At 38.4% G+C, this 27,196-nt stretch overlaps 2 protein-coding genes across 8 annotated transcripts; one reads left to right on the top strand and one right to left on the bottom strand.

Moving 5' to 3' along the window:
• Nucleotides 1–1,315: 1,315 nt before the first annotated feature.
• On the bottom strand, nucleotides 1,316–7,537 carry NANP (N-acetylneuraminic acid phosphatase). 3 transcript variants are annotated; one of them, XM_070734120.1, is made up of 3 exons: nucleotides 7,377–7,537; nucleotides 5,784–6,123; nucleotides 1,316–2,442 (listed from the first exon to the last, which is right to left on the bottom strand). In XM_070734120.1, exons 2-3 carry the CDS (start codon nucleotides 5,934–5,936, stop codon nucleotides 1,756–1,758), a joined length of 840 nt encoding a protein of 279 aa, XP_070590221.1. In that variant the 5' UTR covers nucleotides 5,937–6,123; nucleotides 7,377–7,537; the 3' UTR covers nucleotides 1,316–1,755. The 3 variants fall into 3 exon arrangements, with proteins under 3 accessions (XP_070590221.1, XP_070590220.1, XP_070590222.1); XM_070734119.1 differs by having other exon boundaries at nucleotides 7,101–7,530; XM_070734121.1 differs by lacking the exon at nucleotides 7,377–7,537 and adding an exon at nucleotides 7,235–7,309.
• RNF212 (ring finger protein 212) lies at nucleotides 7,413–22,695 on the top strand. Of its 5 annotated transcripts, none has more exons than XM_070734122.1 (11): nucleotides 7,413–7,533; nucleotides 7,736–7,811; nucleotides 11,013–11,074; nucleotides 11,976–12,050; nucleotides 13,949–14,005; nucleotides 14,175–14,242; nucleotides 16,037–16,082; nucleotides 18,001–18,064; nucleotides 19,914–19,986; nucleotides 20,878–21,077; nucleotides 22,531–22,695. In XM_070734122.1, exons 1-11 carry the CDS (start codon nucleotides 7,477–7,479, stop codon nucleotides 22,566–22,568), a joined length of 816 nt encoding a protein of 271 aa, XP_070590223.1. In that variant the 5' UTR covers nucleotides 7,413–7,476; the 3' UTR covers nucleotides 22,569–22,695. The 5 variants fall into 5 exon arrangements, with proteins under 5 accessions (XP_070590223.1, XP_070590226.1, XP_070590227.1 ...); XM_070734124.1 differs by lacking the exon at nucleotides 7,413–7,533 and adding an exon at nucleotides 8,725–8,855 and having other exon boundaries at nucleotides 7,762–7,811; XM_070734126.1 differs by lacking the exon at nucleotides 11,013–11,074 and having other exon boundaries at nucleotides 7,450–7,533.
• The last annotated feature ends 4,501 nt before the right edge of the window (nucleotides 22,696–27,196 follow it).

The following is a 27,196-nucleotide window of genomic DNA, read 5'->3' as shown; positions in this document are numbered from 1 at the left end:
TTCAAATTGGAGAACTCCATCATTCTCCACAAGTCTGCTCATTGATGCCTATGGATTCAGGAGCAGCTATGGCAGAAATACAGAACTGGGTTATGCCTATATAATAAAAGAGCCTTCTATTGCTCTTGTGAGTTTTCTGTACAATGGGCAGGTCCAGCTTCACCATTTGGTCAGGTAAATGGGGTATCTGGATATTGCTAAAAGGCCATATTGGGTTGCTGTATCTTTTTCTAACATTTTGTTGGGGTGCCTTTTAGATTTTGAGCCCATACAATTACATTGCAAGAACAAAACTGAAAAAGACACATCTGCAGTGTAGCATTTAATTCTGCATTGATTCCAAAGAAGCTAAAAACTATGTGTAAAATTTCAATAGAGATAATGCCATATACTTTCAGAAAAAAATGTACAGCCTAAACTTTGAGCCATTTACACTGATTTTTTTGAACTGAATATACTTAGAATAGTCTTTAAATATTTTTCACATTTGCAACATAATTTAATGTTATATTGACCACCAGGAGGCACTAAATGACTGGTTTCATCCTACAGCGTTTCTCATCCTTGTTCAGACATCACCCTGGCTCCCTTCGCTAGCTGAGGAATTCTGGGAGTTGAAGTCCATGCATATCAAAATTGCCAAGATTGAGAAACACTGTCCCACAATATTGAGACACAGCTTAACTGTGCTTTCTTGTTGCTTACCATTAAGGGGGTGGGGGGTGGGGAGAGAAATGAATGAATTTTCATTTGCATTCTTTGAATAGCCAAGTAACCAAGAAATATACTTACAGGGATACCTCGTCTTACAAACTTAATTGATGCCGGGACGAGGTTTGTAAGGTGAAAAGTTTGTAAGACGAAACAATGTTTCCCATAGGAATCAATGGAAAAGCGATTAATGTGTACAAGCCCAAAACTCACTCCTTTTGCCAGCAGAAGCACCCGTTTTTGCGCTGCTGGGATTCCCCTGAGGCTCCCCTCCATGGGAAACCCCACCTCTGGACTTCCATGTTTTTGTGATTCTGCGATTTCGCTGAGGCTCCCCTCGCTGGGAAACCCCACCTCCGGACTTCCGTTGCCAGCGAAGCGCCTGTTTTTACGCTGCTGGGATTCCCCTGCAGCATCGCAGAAATACGGAAGTCCAGAGGTGGTGTTTCCCATGGAGGGGAGCCTCAGGGGAATCCCAGCAGTGCAAAAACGGGTGCTTCGCTGGCAACAGAAGTCTGGAGTCGGGGCATCCCAGTGGCGGTGGCTTGGATTTGGAAGGTGAAAATAGTTTGGAAGAAGAGGCAAAAAAATCTTAAACCCCGGGTTTGTATCTTGAAAAATTTGTATGACGAGAGGTTTATTAGACAAGGTATCACTGTATTTGTGATTTCATTACAGAAGCTGGTTGAGTGAGTGTTATTTTAAGACAGAAACTACAACTATGTTTCAGTTACTAATTTCCTGTTTTAGATATCCTGATTCTCTCCCATAACAAATAAAATGATATTGCTGAACTCTGGTGAGAATTTAGTGAGTTTGCAAGATTCTGGTTGGAGCAGCAAAAAATGGCCACTTCTTTACAGTCCTCTGTCTTAAAGTCACACTTTGACATAAGACGAACAGCATGCAATGCTCAAATATGTTCGACATGGCACAGAATGTAAAAAGAAAAAAGAAAATAGAACAACAATTTAAGTAAATCAATGTAAACCTCATAGATAGAAATGCCCTTTAAATGTAAACTGAAGAGGCTAAACCCTTAAATTACTTGGTGAGAGTGTCATGTACATTATCTGCCATCTGATTCAATTCAAAATGTTGTTTTACTAAAAGTCCAGGAAGGTCAAGAAGAGAAGAAATAGTATAGTGAGGAACAGGAGATGATTCCTTGGGAACCATTCCAGTTTTATTAATCCAAACGGTTGCCTTTAAACCTGCATTCAACCCTCCTTGGATGTCGGTGTCTAAAGAATCTCCAATCATCACACAGTCCTCCGGCTGGACTCCTAGAAGGTCACAACAGTGAAGGAAAATGGATGGCGATGGTTTCTCTTCTTTCTGCTCTCCTCCTACGACGACTGCATCAAAGAATTCCTGGCAGGCACAAGCTTCGATCTTTTCTCTTTGTGTCTCTGTGTCTCCATTTGTCAGCAGAAGCAAAGGGACAACATTTTTGAGGTCCTGGAGGATCTTGCGTGTTTCCTGTGTCAAAGTCAAGTACCGCAGGCGGGTGGTCTTCCAAAGAAAATAACATTCTCTAGCCAGCTTCTGATTGTCTGTCCCTCCCTTCACTTCTTGTATAGCTCCTTCCCAATGTTGGATCCTTAGATTAGTAATGGATATTTTAGATGGATCAAAGCATTCCGTGGAGAGCTTGGTTTGGAACTTGTCGCACACCATGTCCGCTTCTCTTTCAGTGTAGTGGTACTCATCTTGTAAAATTTTGATTACCTATGAAAACGGAGAAATCAGAACAATGTTAGATTGGCTGACATTTACTTCTCCAATTTGATGCCTTCAGAAGTACTGAAATCTAACTTCCAGAATTCCTAGTCAACATATATGCATACTGACTAGGAAGTTTGGAAACCATAATTTAATCAATTTAGAGCAGTGTGTCAGGGTTCTAAATAGCATCTGAAACTAAATCAGAGACCGAGGCACAGCATTCCTCAAAGTTCCAATTTATTAGCAGAGCCATGTTGGCATATGTGTGAGAAATTTGAATCTGAAGTCCCCGGGGTTTCTCCACCTAGTTTAAAGTTCATCCTTTGTACCTAAACCCACAAGTTCATCACATTAACCAGTCTCCTTCTGCCAATGTGTCCGTTACTCCCATCAACTTCCGGACAGGTACTGAACAAAGGATGACCTTGAAAATCTAGAAAGAATTTGTTATGACTACATCTCTACTTCCATCATGCATCAACCCCTCCTGATTTCCCACATCAAGAATACATTCTATATCATAATGTGTGGCAGGCCAAGTCTCCAACTCAAACAATGGCTTCGGCCTGACACAGTGTTCCTAAGGCTTGCCTGTTTCTTATGCATATAGAGTTCAGCTTATAGAATTCCCAGCTAGAAGTTGCTAAGGTTGGGAGGCATTGCTGTAGAGTCAAATGTCACTGCTTTCTCTTTGACAGATTGTTTAGCAAAGAATTGTTTTTATATAGAGTGATGAATAAATTACAGAAAAAGCAGGGGAAAATAAAATTTTGTGGTTTTGTATATTTGTATGAATGTAAGAACATTTTGAAACAATATACAATACAGTAGTACCTCTACTTAAGAACGCCTCTACTTAAGAACTTTTCTAGATAAGAACCGGGTGTTCAAGATTTTTTTGCTTCTTTTTAAGATCCATTTTCCACTTAAGAACCCGAGCCCGGAAAAATTTCCCAGGAAATTTAAGAGTGGCACGAAGGCTCTGCCAGTTTCCTGCCATTCCCCCTTTAATCCCGGCCATCTCAGGCTTTTGTGGGCTACCAGAGGAGCCTTTCGGTGGTGCTTAAGGAGACTTTGGCAGTCCAGAGCGAACAAAGCATTTTCCTTTCACTGGAAACTTGGAGAGGGAATAAACCGCTGCCAGCGCCCAGAGAAAAGAAATGCTCCATTCCTCTGGGCAGCGACTGTCCTCCTCCTCTTTTTCCTCCTCCTCCTCCAATCCAAATTCTGAGCTTTTATTTCTTTCCTAATGGGTTTGCACGCATTATTTGCTTTTTAAAAATTTTGCATTATTGGATTCATATGGGAAAAATTGCTTCTACTTACAAACTTTTCTACTTAAGAACCTGGTCGTGGAATGGATTAAGTTCCTAAGTAGAGGTACCACTGTACTGTATTTCTATCCAGAAGAATACTTGTACAAACATGTTTTGGAAAAAATTATTTATTTTATTTATTTATTATTTGGATTTGTATGCCGCCCCTCTCCGAAAACTCGGGGCGGCTCACAACAAGTGAAAAGACAATCCAATACATAATGCCAGTAAAATGCCAGTAAAGCTAATAAACAATTCAAATTCTAAATATATTTTCTCCCATAGATCATAATCGAGTTTCACATAAACATATGTAGAAAACTGCTTATAGGAAGGAGGGAGGGAGAGCTCTGCTTTAAGGTTCTTTAAAGTTCTTCTCCCAGGAGAGCGCTAAAGTTACATTTTAAAAAACCCCACATATTGAGGAAATGGGGAAAATATATTTCAAAAATGTTACCATCCCCCAATCAGGTACAGCATTAATTTGTAGGCCTGTTATATATATTGTAAAGAGCTTCTTCCCCCTCCCACTGTAGATACCTCAACACAAAAAAGTTTTTTCCCAAAAATAATGGCCTTCTCTGTGGCGGCTCCAACCTTTTGGAATCAAATGCCTCCAGAGATCCGTACTATCCCCACCCTACTGGTCTTCTGGAAAGCTGTTAAGACCTGGCTTTTTCAGCAGGCCTGGGACTAGGAAAGATTAAATGTATACATGGTTTTTTGGGTTATTTATATATTTTATGCTATTTGCTGTTTTATTGTTGTTACATTTTATACTACTTTTTAATTGTTGTGATTTTTGTGAGCCCAGAGTCCTGCTGGAGTTGGGTGGCATATAAATATCACTGACTAAATAAATAAACAAGATAAATAATGGATAAGCTCACACATGTCAAATGGGTTTCTTTAGATGGAACATTGAACATTGGAAATGTTCCATTTTCCCTGCATGGGAAGTTAACTTGACGATCAAAAGACCCTCATCAATCACAGATTGAACTATAGTTTGTCCCATTTTCAAAAGACAGCAAAGCATGCAGAACACTTTCCCACAATACAGTGATCCCCCGGTTATTGCGTCCCCGACCATTGCGAACAGGCTAATTTGCGATTTTTCAACCCGGAAGTCAAAACACCATCTGCGCATGCGCGCCCTTTTTTTTTCTATGGGCACGCATGCGTAGATGGCGCTAGGCAGATCAGCTGCTGGGCGGCTTCCCTAGGTCTTCCCCCTCTTGGCGGGCATCAGCGAGGAGTTTCCCCACCGCCCACGCAAACTCCTCGCTGCTGCCGCTTCGCTCGGGCCGCTTCCCAGCTGAGTACTCAGCTGGGAAGCGGCCCGAGCGAACGGCTTGTCCGCAGCCTGCCTGCCCGCGCGCCCGCGGCTCGCGCGCCCTTCTCCCACCCACGCCGTTCGCTGGGGCCGCTTCCCAGCTGAGTACTCAGCTGGGAAGCGGCCCGAGCGAACGGCTTGTCCGCAGCCTGCCTGCCCGCGCGCCCGCGGCTGGCGCGCCCTTCTCCCGGCCACGCCGTTCGCTGGGGCCGCTTCCCAGATGAGAATTCGCTTCAGGACTCAGCTGGGAAGCGGTGCAAGCGAGTGGGGTGGGCGGGCGAAGGGCAGGCGAGCGGCAGCGAGGAGTTTGCGTGGGCGGTGGGGAAACCCCAGCGCCGCTTCCCAGCTGAGTCCGGCTCCTCGCTAGCGCTGCGGAAGTAAAAACACCATCTGCCCATGCGCAGATGGTGTTTTTACTTCCGCAGCGCTACTTCGCGAAAACCCGCTCGTTGCGGGGGGTCCTGGAACGGAACCCCCGCAATGATCGGGGGATCACTGTATATATTACCCTTTCGCTGTTGATGCCCCAGAATGAGATGGGGAGCCGCAATTTGAATTCAAAAGGCTTTGAAGAGCTAAAATCAAGGCAGGTTGGCCTGGCCCTGTCTGTTAATCAGCCTCTTCCAACCTCCACTGTTGTGCTTGCTTTTCTCGTTTAAGTGACGAAGGAAAGATGTGTGAATGACAAGTACCTCTGCAATGGCTGTCCTGCTTGCAGCAGCGGTGTCAATCAAAGTGTTGTCCAAGTCAAAGAAAAGGGCTTTGATCCCATGCAGCCCATAGCGGCAGCTTTGCCCGGCGCCCACCAGATCCCGATCTGTAACCTCCAACGCTGATTGGTTCATTTGCTTGCTCGGTTGGTGTAGAAACGAGAGAGTGACATCTGAGTTCAACCGGACCTCCGTGGCTGTTGCCCAGGCGTCTTCAGACGTTTGTGCGCATTAGATTTGCACACTCATTCATGCACACTCACTTATGTATGTCAGGTTGCTTTTTCCCTTCCCAATTCTCTTCCGGCTAATTTTGGGATGCCTATGAAAACCAATAGAGAAAGCTCGTATTTAAGTGTTACCTTTCAAACATCGCTTTCTGGTCCTCTATCCCACACCTATTCATTCGTACATTCAGGACTTGCTCCTTTCGGAGTTCTGATTTCATATGAATATGCCATGGCTTGGAGTTTTCAGTACTTTGCTAATTTTTTAAAATTATTTATTTATTAGATTTGTAATGCAAGACAAAGGGGCCCAAAATGTCCTTCCTTGTTAATGACTACTTCACCTTCAACCGCAGCAATACACAAGCATGTAATAGATTCAAACTCAATCTAAACCGCTCCAAACTCCACTGCAAAAAGAACTTCAGTAACAGCGTGATCAATGCCTGGAATGCACTACTTGACTCTGGTTTCTTCCCCAAACCTCAAAAACTTTAACCTTAGACTGTCTACAATCCATTTCTAAGAGGTCTGTAAAGTGTGTGCATAAGTGCATCACTGTGCCTACCGTCCCTGTCCTACTGTCCTTTTTTATTGTTTTTTTTTACTTATGTTTGTACAAACTACTACTATACTATACTTGTTTGACAAATACATTTTATTGCTCCTTTTATATACTGCTCAAAAAACTAAACGGAACACTCACATCCTAGATCTGAATGAATGAAATATTCTCATTGAATACTTTGTTCTGTACAAAGTTGAATGTGCACAACAGCATGTGGAATTGATTGTCAATCAGTGTTGCTTCCTAAGTGGACAGTTTGATTTACTTAGAGTTATATTGTGTTGTTTAACTGTTCCCTTTATTTTTTTGAGAGGGGCGGCATATAAATCCAATCAATCAATGAAACAAACAAACAAGCAAGCAAGCAAACAGTTTTCCTTGCTGATATGAACCTCCTATTAACTGTCATTGAACAATTAAGCAGGTTCCGTCCTTGATTAATACGTGGATGGAAGGCCACCAGGATTAATAATTAAAATGGGAAGCTGAAAAAAAAAATCTCACCAGGAAACATCGGCCAGCCAAACGTCCTTCGGAACTACCGCCTAGAAAAATCAATACATAACGTCTGCGGCATCACCGAGCTTGTCTGTGCCGCATTTAACACCGTTTCGTTTATAAAACGATGAAAAGCTTACATTCTTTTCCATCCGTTACTACGGAGAGCAGCCCCCCTTTTACGTGGTAAAATCCTCATCCCGGAACTAAAAAAAAAAAAGCTCAGCGCAAGATATTGGCACGCCCCGCTTTTTACGTAGCCTTTCCCCGCTTTTTACGTACTGTAACGCGTAGCCTTCTTTCGGTAGAGACCGGGGAGGGGAGGGGCTAAAGAGAACGTGGATTGAAATCGGCATTCTCCCCGCCCTTGTTTTCCCTCTTGATGGAGGAAAAAGACCGCATGCGCGACACTCAAGAGTGCGCCCTCCGCCTCCCTCAGGTTCGGTCCTCGTAGAGCGAACGCGCTGCCTTTTGAGCTTCGGATCAGTGGCTCGATGGTCACGTGAATCCGAAGGGACAGCGGCATAAGTGTATTCCTGGGGGCCAGGTGCCTGATTGTAGCTAGAGCAAGAGAAGAAGAGAAATATATATATCATAATCTGATAATGGCTTGTCTGATATTCTGCAATGTATGTTTCCAGAAGCCCCAAGGAGCTGCTCTAAATTTCAGCCTGACCAACTGCGGCCATGTTATCTGTGGGCAGTGTCTCCAGAAAGGTAACCTGCCCCAGGGGTGGCAGGACATGCTAACCAAGTGATACTCACTGGAGCCTACTTTTCTCATTGGCTGGGTTCACACATTGGGTTAAGGCAATGATTCCCAACCTTTTTTTGGCCATGACCCACCTAAGCATCTCCAAAATCCTGAGGAATCCACGCCTCCATGACATATAATTCTTATTATTCAAAAAGTGAACTACTCGCATGGGGGAAGCCTAAAAGGCCATCAACTAGGTTTGAACAAGGTTCCAGTGGCCCCCATTAAAAATGAAATCCCCCCCATGGCGTGTGGGTCGCACTGGGAACCAGGGGGTTAAGGTGTTAAGCCATGATGTGGTTGCTTGGGTTGAACCTGGTTAAACTGCGGTTTATTAAACTGCTCGATTAAGCTACACTGGCTTATCACAATAGGTGAAACAAGTCATTAAATTCTCTTGAGGGTATTTCTGGCCATAACTCGGGTGGCGATCTTCAAATCACTGTTCAAACCTATTCATAGCTTTGATATAGTTTTTTTTATTTTGTTAAATGATGTTTTAATTTTAGTTTGGAGTCTTTAAGAGTTGGGTATAAGACGGCAGCTACATAAATGTTTTAAGACATATACATATTAGGATATCTTAGGTGCGTATTAATTTGGGGTGGGGGGGAGGTAGCTAACATCTAATGTTGATATTGATTCCTGGTAACTAGTTCAAAACCAAGAATAGTGGTTTATAAGAGACAAAAGATTAGTTAGTATTAGGACATTCTCTTTCCCTTATTCAGATCTTCTCAATAGTGTAAGTCACCGAAGGACATTGGTCCTGAAATTTTAAGGTTGGGAATGTGCCAATTTTGCCCCAGCGTTTGTATAACATGAAAGTTTTATCCCCTCTCCAAACCATATACTTCTTATGTTTGAATAAAGAATATTGATGCAAAGAGGCAACAAAGGACTAAAAAACCTGCCTACCAAGCTACACCACGGCTAAGCCACGGCCACAGAACTGGTAGTAAAAAAAAAGATTTCACCGCTGGATAGAGTGTTGTGAATGAATGGTGAATGAGGCTGCCATTGTCTTATTATTCCAATAATGATATAATGAAATGACTGTTGCATTGTTTTTATATTACTGATTTTTATCTTGGGTATTTTTTACTGTAACCTTACAGTCATTGTGACTGGAGTGGTATAAAGTCCTATAAATAAAAGCCAGAGCTTCATATTTTATTTTTTTTAATTTTTATTTATTTTGTCAAGCATATATAAGATTAGAGAAAAAGTATAAACATGATTATGACTATGTAAATGTATAAATGTGGTTATGAATACATGGGGACATTAGGACAGGGACAAAAGGCACATTGCTGCGATTATGCACACCCTTTATAGACCTCTTAGGAATGGGCTGTGGTCAACAGTAAATAGTCTAAGGTTAAAGTTTTGAGGATTTGGGGGGGAAACCACAGAGTCGTGTATTCCAGGCATTGACCACTCTGTTGCTGAAGTTGTATTTTCTGCAATCAAATTTGGAACAGTTTACCTTAAGTTTGTATCTATTGTGTGCTCGTTTATTATTGCGGTTGAAACTGAAGTAATCTTTGACAGGTAGGGCATTGTAGCAGACAATTTTATGTGATACACTTGGGTTAGACCAAAGGCAATGTAGTTCTAAATTGTCTAAGCCCCAAATTTCAAGTCTGGTTGCATAAGGTATTCTGTTGCGAACAGATGAATGGAGGACTCTTCTCAGGAAATATCTCTGGACATTCTCAATAGTATTGTAGTGTGGGTTCCAGACAGATGAGCTGTATTTGAAAATTGGTCTAGCAAATATTTTGTATGCTCTAGGTAGAAGTAGAATATTTCCATAGAAGAAGCTACACAAGATTAGGTGAACTACTCTTAATGCCTTTTTGGCAATGTTGTTATAGTGGGCTCTGGCACTTAGATAATTAGACATGAGTACTCCAAGGTCCTTAACAGAGTGAGGATAGTATACAAGGTCATGTTCATCCAACTTGCATTTTATGTTTTGAATTTTTTTGCCAATGTGTAAAACAGCATTTGTTGGTTGAGATTTTAATGACACTTGCTTGACCATTCTGACATATAGTCAAGGTCTTTTAGAGTATTGTCAGTGGGGTTAATAGTTTTACATCATCAGCAAAGAGAACTCAGATGCTTTTAATATGATCACAAAGGTCATTTATATAAAGTATAAAGCGTATGGGTCATAAAACACTGTCTTGAGGGATACTGCTATTAACAGGTACAGGTTTTGATAGAGTGCTCCCTATTTTGATCACTTGTTGCCTGTTTGACGGGAATGCAGTAATCCAATCATGTAGGGGTCCAGAGATGCCATAAGAATTTAGTTTTAGAAATAGCTTGTCATTTTTCACTGAATCAAAGGCTTTACAAAATTCTACGTACATTTCATCTATTGCTTTGCCTATCATATTTCCTTTTAAATTATCCAACATATTAATGAAATATTCACAAATATGTTTTCTAACCCAATACCTTGGGAATGAGCTAGGTTTTCACAGATTGAAGATCAGCAGGACTAGAGCAACTCAGATTGCCAAGACTACGTTTGTGCATAATGTACTTGATCTATTGCGCAGAGTAGGTCTCATTAGATGACACTGGTTTAAAGATGAGATCTGGAGCATGGGCGTAGTGTTCATTTTTATTGGATTGGTAGAAACAATGGGCAAAAATTATTTTAGAAAGTTATCTAATTGAGACATGGAGTACTTAATTGCTCTCTTAGCTTTTTTATTTGCAGATGTTTCATTACCCAACTAAATAGCATCATCAATGCATTTCACATTGATTTTACCTAGTTGGGTAATCAAAACTCTGCAAACAAACAAACAAACTAATTCAGAAAGCACCAAGAAGTGATGAAGGATTGAAGTAATCCTTGTATTACTGGGAGAGTATCATTTCTGGGCAAATTCAAATATTTTGTTTAATAAATTTTCATATAAGTATTAAGGCCTTGTCTAAACATCTATATTGCAATTATGTTTAAAAAACATGATATGCTGGTGGGGGTTTTTTAATTAAAAAAAGCTAATTCCAAGTCATAATTATGAATGACACAATACAGAATGCAATTTATTAGAAGTTACAATTTATTTGTCAGTAAAATAATATATATATTACAGCATAAATACAAGCATGCATTTATGTTGATTTTATAGGTAAAAAAGGTGAATGTATGATTTGCAAAGTTCCGTGTCGTACAATAGTCCTTTCAAAAAAGGTACAGAAAAAGTTACAAATAGCTTCATTTCATTCAGTAATTGCAAAATGATTAAGTATTTAATGTATAAAATAAAATATTTCATAGACATTACAGAGATACATACAATGTAATATGCAATAATGATTAAGGCGTTGTCCTAGGAGATGGAAACCTAAGTTCAAGGCCACTTTCAATTATGAAAGCTTATTGAATTATTTGGATCCTGTCTCTCTCCCTCAGGCCAAACTACTTTACATGGGGTAAACAGCAAGGGAGGTAGCCTTGAAGCGAGAATCCAGAAATCTTAATGTAAACAAAAAGCACAGAAACATTCCTTAAATGTTGGGAAAAAATATTAAAAAGAGAGTCAGGTTGATCCCTGACCAAGTGGGCTACAAGAGGGAAGGAAAGAAAAATACTATCAAACTTGCAGGTTTCTATTACAACATAACATAACCAACGTTATGTTATGTTATATTGTGTAATGTTAACATTTGCATTGCATTGCATTGCATTGCATTTATAGTTTTAATCTTCATGATTTGAACAAGGAATGAGTTCCTAAAAAGAAAAGAGACTAAATAAATATGTCAGTGGTACAACATTTTAAGTAAGTGTATTCTTCTGATTGTGGAGTTGTAGCCAAATATATAAATATACGCTGATGGAATATAGTATTGTTTTTAGTGATACTTTTGGTAACCTCCTTTGGCACCCTTATTTTAACCCTAACATAGTGTGATGCTAGCACGTGGAATGTTTTCTTTTTGTGCAATACTGCACACTAGACCTATAAATAATCTTTCAGAAGCTTCATAAATATATCTCTAAAGAAATTGGTCTTTGTATTACTGAGCAGAGTTGCCTATTTTCTAATATTCAAATACTTGAGTTGTATGTATTTATTTATTTGGTACAGGTGAATTCAGATATCCAGTCACTCTTTATGGGATTAGATGGATTATGCAGAAAATATTCCAAAGACATCACACAAGTGAGTTGTCTCTGAATTATTTTGAATATTTTTTCATTATGAATACTGTATGCTAGATCAGAAATTCCTAAACTTTACTGGTTCATAGTGTCCTTAATTTCTCAATAACATTTTCCACAATATCTTGTGGTTCCCAAGATGGGATACCACAATGAACTTGAAGAGTTTAATACATGCCTGATAGTTGTCTCTGTTTTTTAATAATACCAATACTACAACTACTACTACTACTACTACTACTAATAATAATAATAATAATAATAACAACAACAACAATTTAGATTTGTATGCCGTCCTTCTCCGAAGACTCGGGGTGGCTCATATGTTTTCCTAAAACATTTAAAATATTCCGTGATTTTCTGTGAGTTCACTATGAATTTGCATGGTTTTGGTATAATCTTCATCACCAAACTGATTCACAGCAAGAAATTGAATTTAGTTTTGGTTTGTAATAACTTGCATCAAATAGTTATGACCTTTCATGTAACACTAATAGAAGATAAAATATAATTTTGATATGTAGTATTGAATGAGGACATAAAAGGAAATCTAGGCATTTTTTATCCTTCCTGTATAGTGTTTAAATGTAATAAAACTAAAAACTTGTACTATTAAATATACAATATCTCTCAAAATATGAAATTATAACATACATAGCAAGAATTTCTTGGCTACAGTTACCCTTAGGGCTCAGAATTCCTTCAGCAAAAATTGGATAGTGCCACAAGTGAAGGTTTTCAGAAAATCAGGGAATTGGGTGATTGAAGCTGAAATATGATTTAGCTGTGCCCAGGAAGGAAAATTAGTGGAACATTATTTTCCATGTTTGCAAATAGCTCTGTGGGCTTAAAAGTAAAGACTTATCAAAATAAGATAATAAATCCCTTGCTAAATCAACATCATTTGGTATATAAGGATTATATTGTAGTAATAAAAAAATCAGGATTCATTATTTGTTATTCAGGTTTAAATGTGTCTGCAGATTAAGAAGTTCCCATCAAAGGGATTGGAGGGAGAAAAACGGTGCAGAGCTATATTCCTTCAGAAATTACTTAAGGAGCCTTGAGGGTGTTTTTGTTTTTTTTCTTGGGAAATAAAGCACTTATACCAAACTTTTATGGCATTTCATGTTTTTTAGGAATGTTTGCATTCTGGCTAAACTCACATCTTATACTAAGCCTACATACAACTCAAACCGCAAGGATTGTAATAAATGGAGATATTACTGGAAATGTTAATATTATAAAGGGAGTGATGCCCTCCTAGTCCTCTGTTATATATTCTGATGCTAGAAGTATTATTGATCAGGATTAGAAATGAACAGAAAACAAAAGGTTTACAAATCAAAAAGGAAATCTATAAACTTCAAGCTTTCACAGACGGCTTAGTATTCATATTAGAGCAGCCACTAGAGACAGGAACCAAATACTCTATTATATAGAAGACTATGGAAGGGTAAGAATTAATAGGGATAAAACGAAAGCAATAACGAAAAAGCCTTAATTGTGGTTTTAGCTTAACATGTAACTTGTTCAATATGTTATGCATATATGAATTAGAATTAGAAATATTATGGTTTATGCGATATCACAATAGCTTAGCATAATGCCTACTTTGAGTATCCATTTTATCTACAGATGATCAATTCATTAAATTCATGTTGGTAAAGTACAGTATTATGTTTGCACATGGCACGCTGTTTAAGATAAAACATTTTTGAAAGTTTAAAGAAAAAAGAAACTTTAATATTTGCTGCTCTCCCCACATCAATATGGTGCTTAGGAGTTAAATATAGACTTCGGTATTTAATTTCTGTTAGATATGTATTGCTTTCATATAAATATTATAATACTGTTTAACAATACCAATGATTGTTCCTCTGTTTTCTTAATTGTTAGATTGCCCAGTTTCAGGAAAAACACAGAAGATGTCTATTAACACATTACAGAGAAAAGGTAATTTGGATTCATGTTGAATTAAATACTTAAAATATTTTGACTGAGTCCTGATCCCTTAGTTTGGAATATTTCCATTAAACAACTGTTGACCGCTAAGCAATTGAGTTTTATAAATGACAAGAAATAATACAGAATTTAAATTACTAAAATAGATTATTCCTTTCAGATTGCAAAACTGGAAGCATATCTTAAGAGAGCATCACAACAAATTCAGCAATTACAACAATTGCAACAGTGAGTATTTTAATTATTAACAGTATCATTGAATTCTGAATAATTTCGAAGATACTTTATATTTTGAAATAAGCATAATCCATTAGAATAATTTACTTTCCATGAATAGCAATTTTACTTGAAAACGTACATCTGAACATCAAAATAGATTGACATTTGACAAATGTATATTTTCTTTTATGCACACTGAGAACATATGCACCAAAGACAAATTTCTTGTGTGTCCAATTGCACTTGGCCAATAAAGAATTCTATTCTGTTCTAAACTCAGTGGAATATACTTTTCAGGTATCGTATTTGGTATACAGTGATCCCTCGAGTATCGCAAGGGTTACGTTCCAAGACCCCTCGCGATACTCGATTTTTCACAATATAGTGGTGCAGAAGTAAAAACACCATCTGCGCATGCACGCCCTTTTTTCCATGGCCGCGCATGCGCAGATGGTGTTTTTACTTCCGCACCTGGGAAGACCCAGGGAAGGTTCCTTCCGCCGCCCAGCAGCTGATCTGCTCGGCAGCGCCGCAGCAGCGAGGAGCCGAAGATCGGGGTTTCCCCGCTGCCCACGCAAAGGGGAAACCCCAATCTTCGGCTCCTCGCTGCTGCCCCGCCCGCCGCTTGTCCGCCCGCCGCTTGTCCGCCCGCCGCTTCTCCGCCCGCCACTTCTCCGCCGCCTGCCTGCCCGCCTGCCCGCCGCTTGTGCGCCGCTTGTCTGCCCGTCCGCCCGCCGCTTGTCCGCCCGCCGCTTGTCCGCCCGCCGCTTGTCCGCCCGCCGCTTGTCCGCCCGCCGCTTGTCCGCCGCCTGGCTGCCCGCCTGCCCGCCGCTCGGTGCACGAGAGAGGGAAAGTGAGAAAAAGAGGGAGAGCAAGAGGGGGAGAGATAGAGAAAGAGAGAGAAGGAAAGAAAGAAAGAGATGAGGAAGGAAGAGAGTGAGAGAGAGGAAGAAAGAGAGAGAGAGAAGAGTGGAGTATTTTTTAATTAATATTTTCTGAAAAATCGCGATATAGCGTTTCGCGAAGATTGAGATCGCGAAACTCGAGGGATCACTGTACAGTGATACCTCGTCTTAGGAACTTAATTGGTTCCGGGATGAGGTTTGTAAGGTGAAAAGTTTGTAAGACGAAACAATGTTTCCCATAGGAATCAATGGAAAAGCGATTAATGCGTGCAAGCCCAAAACTCACCCCTTTTGCCAGCGAAGCGCCCGTTTTTGCACTGCTGGGATTCCCCTGCAGCATCGCAAAAACAAGGAAGTCCGGAGGTGGTGTTTCCCATGGAGGGGAGCCTCAGGGAAATCCCAGCATCACAAAAACGGGCGCTTCACTGGCAAAAGAAGTCCGGAGGCGGGGCATCCCAGTGGCAGCGGCTTGGGTTTGGAAGGTGAAAATAGTTTGGGAGAAGAGGCAAAAAAATCTTAAACCCCTGGTTTGTATCTCGAAACGTTTGAATGACGAGGGGTTTGTAAGACGAGATATATAATACAATACCAAATACGATGCCTGAAAAGTATATTCCACTGAGTTTAGAATAGAATAGAATAAATATAGATATTTATATATATATTTATTAATATTTATATATTTATTTATTTTTCAAATTTATAGGCCACACTTCTCCTAGAGGACTCAGGGCGGCTTAAAACAAAAAAAAATCCATTATCTGAAATTGGTATATATATATATGTTAGTGTATATAATGTTTATAACATATAGACTTAAAAAAAACCTTAAATATTTGACCCAAGCTTAATATTTTTACCTTATTCAATTATTTAAATATTCAACATCTTTTATCAGTTGGAATTCATCAAAGGAGGTAGAAGTGTCACCTTCAGTAAGGAAAGTAAGTTTTTTCTTTCTTCTTTATATACCAAGATACAAATACTGTAGTTCCAGTTATCATTCTACTGTTAAATATTAGATCAGCTTTGAGGGAAAGGTTCTGTGTTATTTATGATACTTCCTTTAAAGGCATATATGCTGAGGTGATCACTAATGTTTTGAAAAGCAGTCATGACAGTTTAGTACCATACTTCCCATACATATAGTACTTCTACACAGATATATTGTGGCTGTTGTTTTGTTTATACATGGAACTGCTCATATTACATATCGAGTATAAGATGGGACTATAAAATTGACAGCTATTACATTTTCTTTCTGTCTATAGTTTGTTGCTTGAAGTGCACTAATGTGCCTTTCATCCCCTGTCCAATTGTCTCTCCTTATCTCACATATCATATATCTTTTCTTCCTTTCATATATCTTCTCCTCTATTTTTATATCTTTTCTTCTATCCTTTTCTTTATATATAATACTACATGTCTATTCTCTTCAATATGTATTGTGTATTGGACAAAATAAATAAATAAAAATAAATAAAATAAATAAACTAGTATTTAGTAATAGTGCTGCAATTAAAATGAGTGTATGGTTCACTCATATTTAGTTTTAAAAAATGGTCTATACTATGTGAAATGATTTCATGGAAAGAAACTTGCAAGTAATGGTCTTCTGTTTTTATCTGCAAACTGGAAAAGATTCAGCTGGTAGACTTTGATATACGTATGTAATACTGTATATATATTACATGCCTACCTACCTACCTACCTACCTACCTACATACATACATACATACATACATACATACATGCGTACATACATACATGCTTGAGATAAGGAGAAAAATGTAATTAAAGTTTATTTAATTACACTTGTTTAAGCAGACTGGAGGCAAAGGATCCAGTTTTTGCTTGGATATTTCTCTGGAATATTGGGCATGTTTTTGCATCCAAAATAGTTCAGATGAGGTTATTAAATTTATCTTATCTGTTTTTGAGGCTCTTATCTACTCCAACCCCGATTATGACTTTCTCAGTCTTCCCCTCATTGTGTATACAGTTCCTTGAGTTACAACAGTTCATTTAGTGACTGTTCAAAGTTACAAAAGCACTGAAAAAAGTGACCTATAACCATTTTTTTACACTTATCACCATTGTGGCATTCCCATGTTCCCATGATAAAATTTCAGACATTTGGCAGCTGAATCATATTTATCACAGTCACAGTTATCCCTTGTGCAACCTTCTGACAATGGGGAATCCAGGTTCAGTTACATCTGTTTAGATTCATTTAACAGCTAGGGCAAGAAAGGTCTTAAAATGAGGCAAAATTCACTTAGCAAAAAAAATGGTCATAATTCAAGGACTACTTGTATGCAAAAACGCACATGCATTGACTTCCCCCACCCAGTGTTCTAAGTTGTAATGTTCCATATATCAAGGACATTGTCAGATGGGTCCAGTCATATTAATTCTTTCAGCTATCAAGGCTTTAGTCAGTTGAGGATTTCACATACAGTTATATGTTTTAGCAATGTAGAGAAAGTACCTTGCAAACCTATATTTAGTTGCCTGCAGTCCACCAACTAAGAGACATAAGTAGCATACAAAACATTTAGATTTTGACCGTTACAGATTCTTGCTGGAAGATATTTAAAGCAGAGTAAGTAAATAATTTGTTGTTTAGCCCATTAAAAATCCAGCTCTGTTCTTGTGAATTATCATAGGCCAAACCAAAATTTCTTTTAAGTAATGCAACCTAGTAATAATTCTTCTTTAAAAAGCAGTACATTTCTGACAAATTTAAAAGTCCTAAGTTCAGTAGCAAGGAAGCAAAAAAATACTTAATAAAATGAAATAATTATTTATAGTTTATGTTTTTAGTTTATTATATTGTAAATATTTCTGAATTTTACATAGACTGAAATAGTAGCTGGTCCAACAAGAATATCACTGATAAGTCCACCGCAAAATGGACATATGGGTAAGAGTAAATATTGTTTATTTGTTGAGATTGAATAGGATATATACTGTACCTTATATTTGGGGTTAGCATTTCATAACAATTTTTTTCCCGTATATGTTGCATATTCTGCTGACTGCTCCATGTAATTTGGTGATGGATGGATGCATATTACTAATTTTGTTTAAAGATCAGGGTTAAAAAAAAAAGCACAGCTAAGATCAAGTGTACAAATACGGTAAATAGAATGAAAATAGAATGGAACATTATATAACATTGAGTAAATAGAATAATATAAGTGATATAACAGTGCACACTATTATATTTATCTAAGTTGTTGGATAAAATTTGTGTACCATTCCAAAGGGGGAAGCAAATATTCAAGTTACTATAAAATAATTTGACTATATAAACCTAAATCCTAATAGGAGTCTCTGAGCTGGGTTATTTAATCTGGCCTTAAAAAAAATACCTTAAAATTTAAAGAGCAGATATAAGTTGATGTCTGCATTTGCAGTTTGCATATTGCATTTTCTGATATTACCTTCCTGGTTCTCATAAGCTAAGTGAAGCTAGAAAAGTGAAGCCAGGAAGTTGGGAATTGTCTTCATGTGAGCCCCTTGCTTAATGATCTGTGTAGTCCTCATTTAACAATGGCATATGGGACTACAGGAACAATGTGATTTTTGATGTTATACTTTATGGCCATGTCACATGGCTATAACAATTCCAATTCCAATTGCTGTCATAAGCCCAAGACTACATATTATGTATATATATAATAAGATATTTTCATTGTTGTGTTGGTCACCATTTTATATTTTATGTATTGGGTATGTTTTAATGTTATGTGAAGGAATATTGATTTATTGTTTGTCTTTGTATGCTGCCCAAAAATCACACTACAGTGATCTCTCGATTATCGCGAGGGTTCCGTTCCAAGACCCCTCGCAATAATCGATTTTTCGCGATGTAGGGTTGCGGAAGTAAAAACACCATCTGCGCATGCGCGCCCTTTTTTTCATGGCCGCGCATGCGCAGATGGTGGAGTTTGCGTGGGCGGCGGGGAAGACCCAGGGAAGGTTCCTTCAGCCGCCCAGCAGCTGATCTGCTCGGTAGCGCAGCAGCAGCGAGGAGCCGAATCGGGGTTTCCCCTTTGCGTGGGCGGCGGGGAAACCCCGATCTTCGTCTGCTCGCTGCTGCTGCGGCCGCCCAGCAGCTGATCTGCTCGGTAGCGCAGCAGCAGCGAGCAGACGAAGATCGGGGTTTCCCCACCGCCCACGCAAAGGGGAAACCCCGATTCGGCTCCTCGCTGCTGCTGCGCTACCGAGCAGATCAGCTGCTGGGCGGCCGAACGCTGATGCCCCCGCTCGCCCGCCCGCCCGCCAGCAAGAGGGGGAGAGATAGAGAAAGAGAGAGAAGGAAAGAAAGAGATGAGAGAGGGAGGAAGATAGTGTGAGAGAGGAAGAAGCAAGATAGAGAAAGAGAGAGAGAAAGATGAGGAAGGAAGGAAGAGAGTGACGTCATCGGGTGGAAAAATCGCGATATAGCGTTTCGCGAAGATCGAGATCGCGAAACTCGAGGGATCACTGTATTTGAGTTGGCTGGCAGTATAAACCTATTAAATGAATACATGCACTCTTATGACCCTGTGTCTTGGAAGATCACATTGATATTGAAAAGCCCTTATTGGAGCCCACAAAAAATAGAAGCCTAAAAAAGAATGGGATCCTTTCATGATTATGGGGAAGTCTGTGCTAACATGAGATCTGAAGCACTTATTCCAAATAATTTTTGAAGCTTGCAATGTATTTTCTGATAATGGATTATATAAAGTATAGTGTAATTTAATCTGGAATATTATTTGTAGGTAGTGTTACATGCAGAAGTTCTCAATTATCTGGAATGACATCATTTCAAAGAAACCCAGCCGGATCATTAAGGTAAAATAAACTTTAGTGGAATTCAAAAAAGGGCGGTTTTTTCTCATTTTGGTGTTTAATGCTTTTTTCTGATGCCCAGAGTAGATGGTTTAATTAGTTTTGGTTTATTAAGATTTCTTTACAGAATTAGTATACTGTACTGTGAAATTTTAGGCAATGAGTTCTATGAAAACAAGTTCCTCCTGTATTTTTTTTATAATTACTAAATTAAATACAATTATTGAATTAAATAGAATCTTTCCTTCAACTATTAGCATCTTTCTTTTGGCTTATTTAAATTTATAGCAGTAAATCCGCTGCATAGAAGAAACAATGTTTTAGAGTCACTATATCCACTTACAGGATTCTTGCCATTGTATCTATTTTGTCATTTCCTGAATAATAATAATTTTCAGTTACTCAGTTTGAAATACACTGTTCCCTCACTTTTTGCGGGGGATGCGTTCCGAGACCGCCCGCGAAAGTCAAATTTCCACGAAGTAGTGATGCGGAAGTAAATGCACTTTTTTTGGCTATGAACAGTATCACAAGCCTTCCCTTAACACTTTAAACCCCTAAATTGTGATTTCCCATTCCCTTAGCAACCACTTAGATTATTACTCACCATATTTATTTATTAAAGTTTATTTTAAATTTTTTTTATTAAAGGCGGACGAAGGTTTGGCAGTGACATATGACATCATCAGGCGGGGAAAAACATGGTACAGGGGGGAAAACTGCGAAGTATTTTTTAATTAATATTTTTGAAAAACCGTGGTATAGACTTTTTGCAAAGTTCGAACACGCGAAAATCGTGGGAACACTATAATGGAATAAGTCTACCGCTACTGTAGACAAAATGTGTATTCTGCGTACACTGTTATGCAATGTTCTTGGTCATTTTATTACTAGATCAACTCCATTAAAAATGCTCAACGGTGGAAATTCTTACACATCACCATTTATATCATCACAAAACAGTAGAAATCATATCCCAAATACTTGTGGACAGAAACCTACTCAGCATTACCAGTCCACATCTGCCTCTCCACTCTCATCTGGGATAAGACACCCAATCACTCTTGTTAACCTTTTACAGAGGCAGCATTTAGGTAAGTGAATTCCATGAAGAAGTAATCCTAGCCAACATTAACTTACTGTTTTGTGTAAAATATAATCTTTGGAACAATGGTAATACTTTTTGATACTGACAAATGATTGTGCCTTTGTGTTAAAATACTGGATATATCTCTGGGCTTCAGCAGCAGCATATTATATGTATCAGGAGTGGGTTCCTCTTACCTTTGCCACCGGTTTGCATCATGATGTTTTGTGCGCACACACTCTGTTTGTGTGCATGTGCATATTCACTTATGCAATTTGGTGTCTCTGCATGCTCAGTAGCTGGAATTGGCCCAAAACGCAGCTGAGGAGCTGATCAGCTGTGCTTCGGGCAAAAGGATAAAGATCAGTTTAAACCCAGGGACTGTCATGAGGACCCTTTTCCAAGCAGCAGAAAAGGAAAAGCCTTCAAAACAGTAAAAACAATTCACCAAAAATCCTGAAAAAAAGATGGCAGTGCCCAAGGACTGGCACTGACCAAACTGGACCATCATCACATCACCAGCAGGTTGCTGAAGGTTCAGACAATCTGGTCCAAACCAGCAGAACCCCACCCCATATATATGTTCATATGTATGTATATATATGTACAGTATATGCCTTTGTTCAGTGAGATATTGTTTTCCTCTTTTCCAGCCCATTTGGTAACCATTATACTTCCTCCAAATCTGCTTTGAAAAGTGTTCTAATTTTTTGGAACAGATTGGGAGGAGAGGGCCTAGGGGAGGGGTGGGCTACTGCCCGGATTGGGGGGGGGGGATGCAGTGGGGTAGCAAAATTGGAGCTCCACTCAAAGCACCCAATTTGCACTGAAAGATGTTGAAAGAAAATGCAGGGCATCCTGCATAAGCCATGCCCACAGTGTGGTAGTAAAAATTTTGGTAGCCCTTCACTGCCTAGGGGATATCCATTCTGCCATCCATTCTGCCAATGATGTTTGCTTGTTCTCCTTACTGTAGATGCAAACCTGAATCATTTACATGATTCATCAACTGCTTCTGCAATTAACCTATATTGTATTTAGGCAGGCATAGTTTGATTTACCAACCAAGATGCTAAGTAATATTTATTGTTATATACCCAAGTTAAAAAAAATCAGAGCTGCCACATAGTAAAGATTTATAGCTATGATTGTGTGCCATAGGTTCACCATCATAGTCACAGACTCTGGTTCACAGAAATACACAAATTATTTTGTACTTGACTGCTATATATAAACAGATATTTTATGGTAGCTAAACTATGCTCCTACTATAATACTTTGCATATACTTTATAAATTAAATGGTTTTATGATAAATGTGGTTATTTAACCATTTGCGATTAAATGTCTGCCATTTTATTTAGTTTTTGTCATTACTGTAACAAGGCAGTTTGATTACAATTAACAATTCAATATTTTATTTGAGAAATAAAGATTGTAGTTTGAATTTCCCTTTTATAGGTTCTACTAATCTTCCTGGACACTCATTACAAAAATAGAATTAACTGCAACCTCCATTTGACCTGAAGAACTCATCTATTCTATACTGTATTTTATTTTTTATACAAATGTACATTACAAATGTAATACCTGATCTGGTTTGATTAAACACTGTTCGAGATAAAACTTTTTTGTTGTTTCTATTTATTATACTTTTTCTCTAGGTGATCTTCCCTCCCCATAACTATGAATTCTTTGTGATCAACAACTCATACATAATTGCTTTGTGAAGCAATATGTCTTTTTATATTAAAAAAAGCAAGAATCAGATTGAAGTACTCACAGGATAATAGAAAGCAAGGGGGCTTTAGCCCTCCTGACCTGGAAATATACTACCAGGTAGCAGCATTACAATGGGTTATAGAGGTATACAAATTAGAAATAAAGATATTGATGCTCAAGGGACATGACCTACAGATTGGTTGGCATGGATTTCTCTGGGATGAAAAACATAAATCACATTCATATTTCCAAAACCACAAAATCAGAGACTCGCTACATAAGATCTGTACTAAAATAAAATAGCACTACTGTTTTAAATCTCAAATCCCAATCTGGTTTTCTAGTATGAAAGCAATTACTCACCCCCAACACAATAGACATACACAAAATGGTTAAGTACTTGGAAATTTTAGACCAACAAGGAAACGTTAAAGACATTCAAACCCTGACGTGACAGGGAGTCAAAATAGACTGGTGGCCCTACTATCAAATTAGATCTTGACTAAAAGAAAACAAGAGTCCAGAAGGAGCTGGGCAGTTTATAAATCAAATAAATTAAATTAAATTAAATTAAGAGGAAATTTTGAATAGCAAAAGGGAAACCAATATTATTATTAATTAGATTCATATGCCTCCCCTCTCCGTCGATTTGGGGCAGCTCACAGCAATAATAAAAATGATGTACAATAACAAATCTAATAACAGATCTAATATTTAAAAATATCTAAAAACCGCTTATTTAAAAACAAGACATACACACAAACATACCATACATAAAATATAAAGGCCAGGGGGAGACTTCTCCAAGTGTCGCCTCTATGTTGGTTGAGGCAGGCAGGATTCCCTTGAGTACCATTTGTTGGGGGTTCAACGGAAAGGGAGGGTTTTGCCTTCTCTTTCTGCTCAAGATCCCCAAGTACAATTTGGGGGCCACTGTGTGGCACAGAATGCTGGACTCGATGAGCTTTCACCCGATTCAGCATGGCTCTTATGTTCTGCTACTGGTTCTCCAGAACTTGTCAAAACCTGCTGGATTTCACCCCATCACCCTCACTTATACAAGTCACCAAAAGTGATTATATTGTTTCATTTTGCCTGTTTGAATTGCCTTCTACTCTCCAGTGTGTCTGGCTTCTATTTAAACCCGGGTCAACTATCTTTGAAGGATTTGAGGCAACCTGAAATACCTTATGAAACAAATTACATCATTTCACAATGCAAGCATCTTGCTGAGGCAAATCCAAGCTGCCTCAACAGGCCTACAATTAGGTGCTATCCAACTTCAGAGTTTTTGACTGCCCTTTTGGTACAGACAATAAATATCAAGGAAACACTGCAAAATGTTCTAATGTACCAGTATTGGAAAGGTGAACAAGGCATTCTGTTTTAAATTTTACTCTTTACATCTGCTCTTGAATTCTATTTTTTTTCACACATGTGTTCAATGAACCTTTAAAAAGTTCACTTCTTCACCATTGTAGTAAAGCAGCTACATCCACACATTATAATAGAGAAATGCAATTTGGTCATCATTTAACTGAAACACAGTTCATTGACAGAGAGATTCAGTTTGGTTAGTCTCAAAGAGTATTATGAAAAAGTCCAAAGTCCAGAAAAGTTTTGTACTGAGTTGTGTAATTTGCTCAAAAAAGTTTGCAGCTTTGGTTGCAAGCAAAAGTAAAATCAAGTGCTGGTATTTAATGTAAATTATATTTAGACTGCAGTTCACTACTTGTTCACTGATTGAATTACACTATGTTCCTTGACATTTATCATTTATGTCGCAGAATGATTATGAATTATTAGAATAAAAGCATCTACAATTAAGCTATATTATGGTAGTTCCTCCTCTCCTCTCAAATTCAAAAACCAGAGGACGTTATGTGCAATATTCAAAATCGGCATGATTTCTAAAGGCAAGACACACATATTTGCTTGTATTTATTTGTGTTTCAAGTCTGCCACAATTTGCCAAAGCATTTTTATGAAGTAAATGTAATCTTGATGTTTATTTGAATTTTCTTCCCAATGAATCATAACATGACAGAATACAGATTTTAGAAAGAAATGAATTCTTCATTCATTTGAATTGATACAAATTCAAATGAATTGATACAAACATTTACCTAATATAAAACATATTAATTCATCTTATACTAAGGTATTTTAGGATATGCTGAATGTTAGACTTTGGCTTCTGTTACAAACATATTATTGCTAAGTTGTCTTAATTCCCTAATTTTCTTCATTTCCTCTGTTTCCCCTTACACCAAAGAGAATCAAGTTATATTAAGTCTCATTCTCCTATTCTTGCCATTCCCATTATAGTAATTTATTTTCCCTGAAAGAAGCTTGCATTCCTTCATGTACTCTATAGTTCTAAACAGAACTGAACATACAAACATGATTAAATAATAAAAGACTACTAGTTAAAACAAACTTCACTGACCTTTAGAACAGATTGCTGGGAGAGCACTTCCCCTCTTGCTAAGATTGACACACAGTATATTTTAACTTCCTTGAGAAGCAACAGTCTATATGTAAGATGATTACAGTTCCTGCCTGGGAATATTTTTATTTATTTATTTTATTGTTTTGTCCAGTACATATTGGTGGTATACAGAGATATAACAATGTTTATATACATGATACTAGTAATTTGAATAGAAACATTAGGATGGCACAGAAGGAATATACTTCTTTGAGGCCGGTGAGGTTTACTGAAATTCAGAAGAAAATAATTTTGAATTGGTATATTCTTGTTATCCCAGTATTTTCATTTTCTTAAAAATCACATGCAAGCTATCATTTTACTTGGTCCTTTTCAATAGAATTGAGAAGACGAAAATTGAGATGGAGGCTTTAATCAGCATCAATGTATATGAGTGACATTGTCAAAACAGCAACAACATTATTTGGTTTTTGCTGGCTGGCTGGTGCTTAAAGAATTCATTTACTTTCATAGCTGTAAAAAGAAGGTACTGTAATAGAAAATGATAAAATGCTAATAACATATTATTCCAAATATTTCTTATATACTTCAATTTGTACAGTGGAGAAATTATTATTTCCTGATGATGTAATCATGTTGCAACTTTTCAGTCACTACATACAGTATTTCTAAATGGCTGGTTGAGGAATGTTGGAAATGATTAAAGTGTTTCTTTGACCTGCTTTAGGCTAAGTGCAACTTACATCGGGATTAAGATTGAATCTCTTTTACTGTTATTCTGAATGATGCAATATAAAGAAAATGGGAACTACAATCCAAATCAGCGACTATAAGGCAAAGCACCCACATTAGTTTGCAACTGTTGTCACAGATATGTTTTATTTTAGTTTTATATTGCTACCACTTTTTAAAAACAAATTACCTGTAAAGAAGCCCCACTGAGCTGTGGGGCTCAGTGGGGCTATATATATTCTGCATGTGCAGAAGCTGAATCTTGCGCAAGGGTGCACGATTTCTGTCTTTTTTTACTTTCCGACAGCAATGAAGCTACGCTACATGCTCCATTCGCGCTACCGGAATGGTGTTCCCGTCATTCCAGGGCCTAGCCCATCCCTGTATTATGTATATATAGATACACACACACATACACATACGTTTTCATGGGATTTGTCATCTTCAGTAAGGCTGGTGCTTTTGGCTTTGTGCTGGGTCTCCAGTGCTGTGCTTTGGGCCATGACTCGCTCAGCCGCCCCATCGCTGCACCGATAATGCCTACTGGGGCACAGGAGAGTACAGCCGCGTGGTGGAGCTCAGGCCAGCCACCGCTTTTTTTAGAGCTTTGCTCGGCATTTCCTTACTTCCAAAGCTCCAGCAACAGTGGCAGCTGGCCCACCCCTAACTGTAAGTAGTCTGGTCCTAAGTCATGTAGGGATATTTCAGAGCTGTTATAGTATTAGTGGCAAATATCCATAGCTTGGGTGTAGGATGAGGGTGAAGTTTAATTCTCCAAGCTTGTGGATTGATTTCTGAATGTTTTGTCACCAGGCTAGGTAATATTTTCAGTTCACTCTCCTAAACTCCATTGAAGATGTTACCTAGCCTGGTGACAAAATCTTGAGAAACCAGCTCACAAGCTCGGAGAATGAACCTTCACCATCCTATTACATTATACCATTGTCTTCAGCTCAACATAATTAAACTTGGCTCCCCCTCTCCCCACAGATATATTTTCAGGAAAATATGCCAACTTATGAAGCACAAAGTTCACTGAACACTGATTTACGATCAAATAAACATGTAGAGGTTGGTGCTACAAACACACACCCCCAGGGGTGGGCTACTCCCTGGACGGGGACGACAACACAGTGGGGTAGCAAAAATCGAGCTCCACCCTTGAACACCCAATTTGCACTGAAAAAAGTTGAAAGAAAATGCACGGTGTCATACATAAGC

This window comes from Erythrolamprus reginae, chromosome 1, assembly GCF_031021105.1.
Source record: "Erythrolamprus reginae isolate rEryReg1 chromosome 1, rEryReg1.hap1, whole genome shotgun sequence".
NCBI classification, from domain to species: domain Eukaryota; kingdom Metazoa; phylum Chordata; class Lepidosauria; order Squamata; family Dipsadidae; genus Erythrolamprus; species Erythrolamprus reginae.
Note: the sequence above shows the minus strand (reverse complement) of the source record. Positions and strands in the feature narration are given on the sequence as shown.

Bases quoted from the DNA above. Each gene is read 5' to 3' on its own strand.
- NANP (XM_070734120.1), bottom strand. From the start codon at position 5,936: ATGAACCAATCAGCGTTGGAGGTTACAGATCGGGATCTGGTGGGCGCC. The intron at 2,443-5,783 runs GTACTTGTCATT...CCGTTTTCATAG, and splicing joins GCAGGACAGCCATTGCAGAG to GTAATCAAAATTTTACAAGA.
- RNF212 (XM_070734122.1), top strand. From the start codon at position 7,477: ATGGAGGAAAAAGACCGCATGCGCGACACTCAAGAGTGCGCCCTCCGC. The intron at 7,812-11,012 runs GTAACCTGCCCC...TTGATTTTATAG, and splicing joins TGGGCAGTGTCTCCAGAAAG to GTAAAAAAGGTGAATGTATG. The intron at 18,065-19,913 runs GTAAGAGTAAAT...TATTATTTGTAG, and splicing joins ACCGCAAAATGGACATATGG to GTAGTGTTACATGCAGAAGT.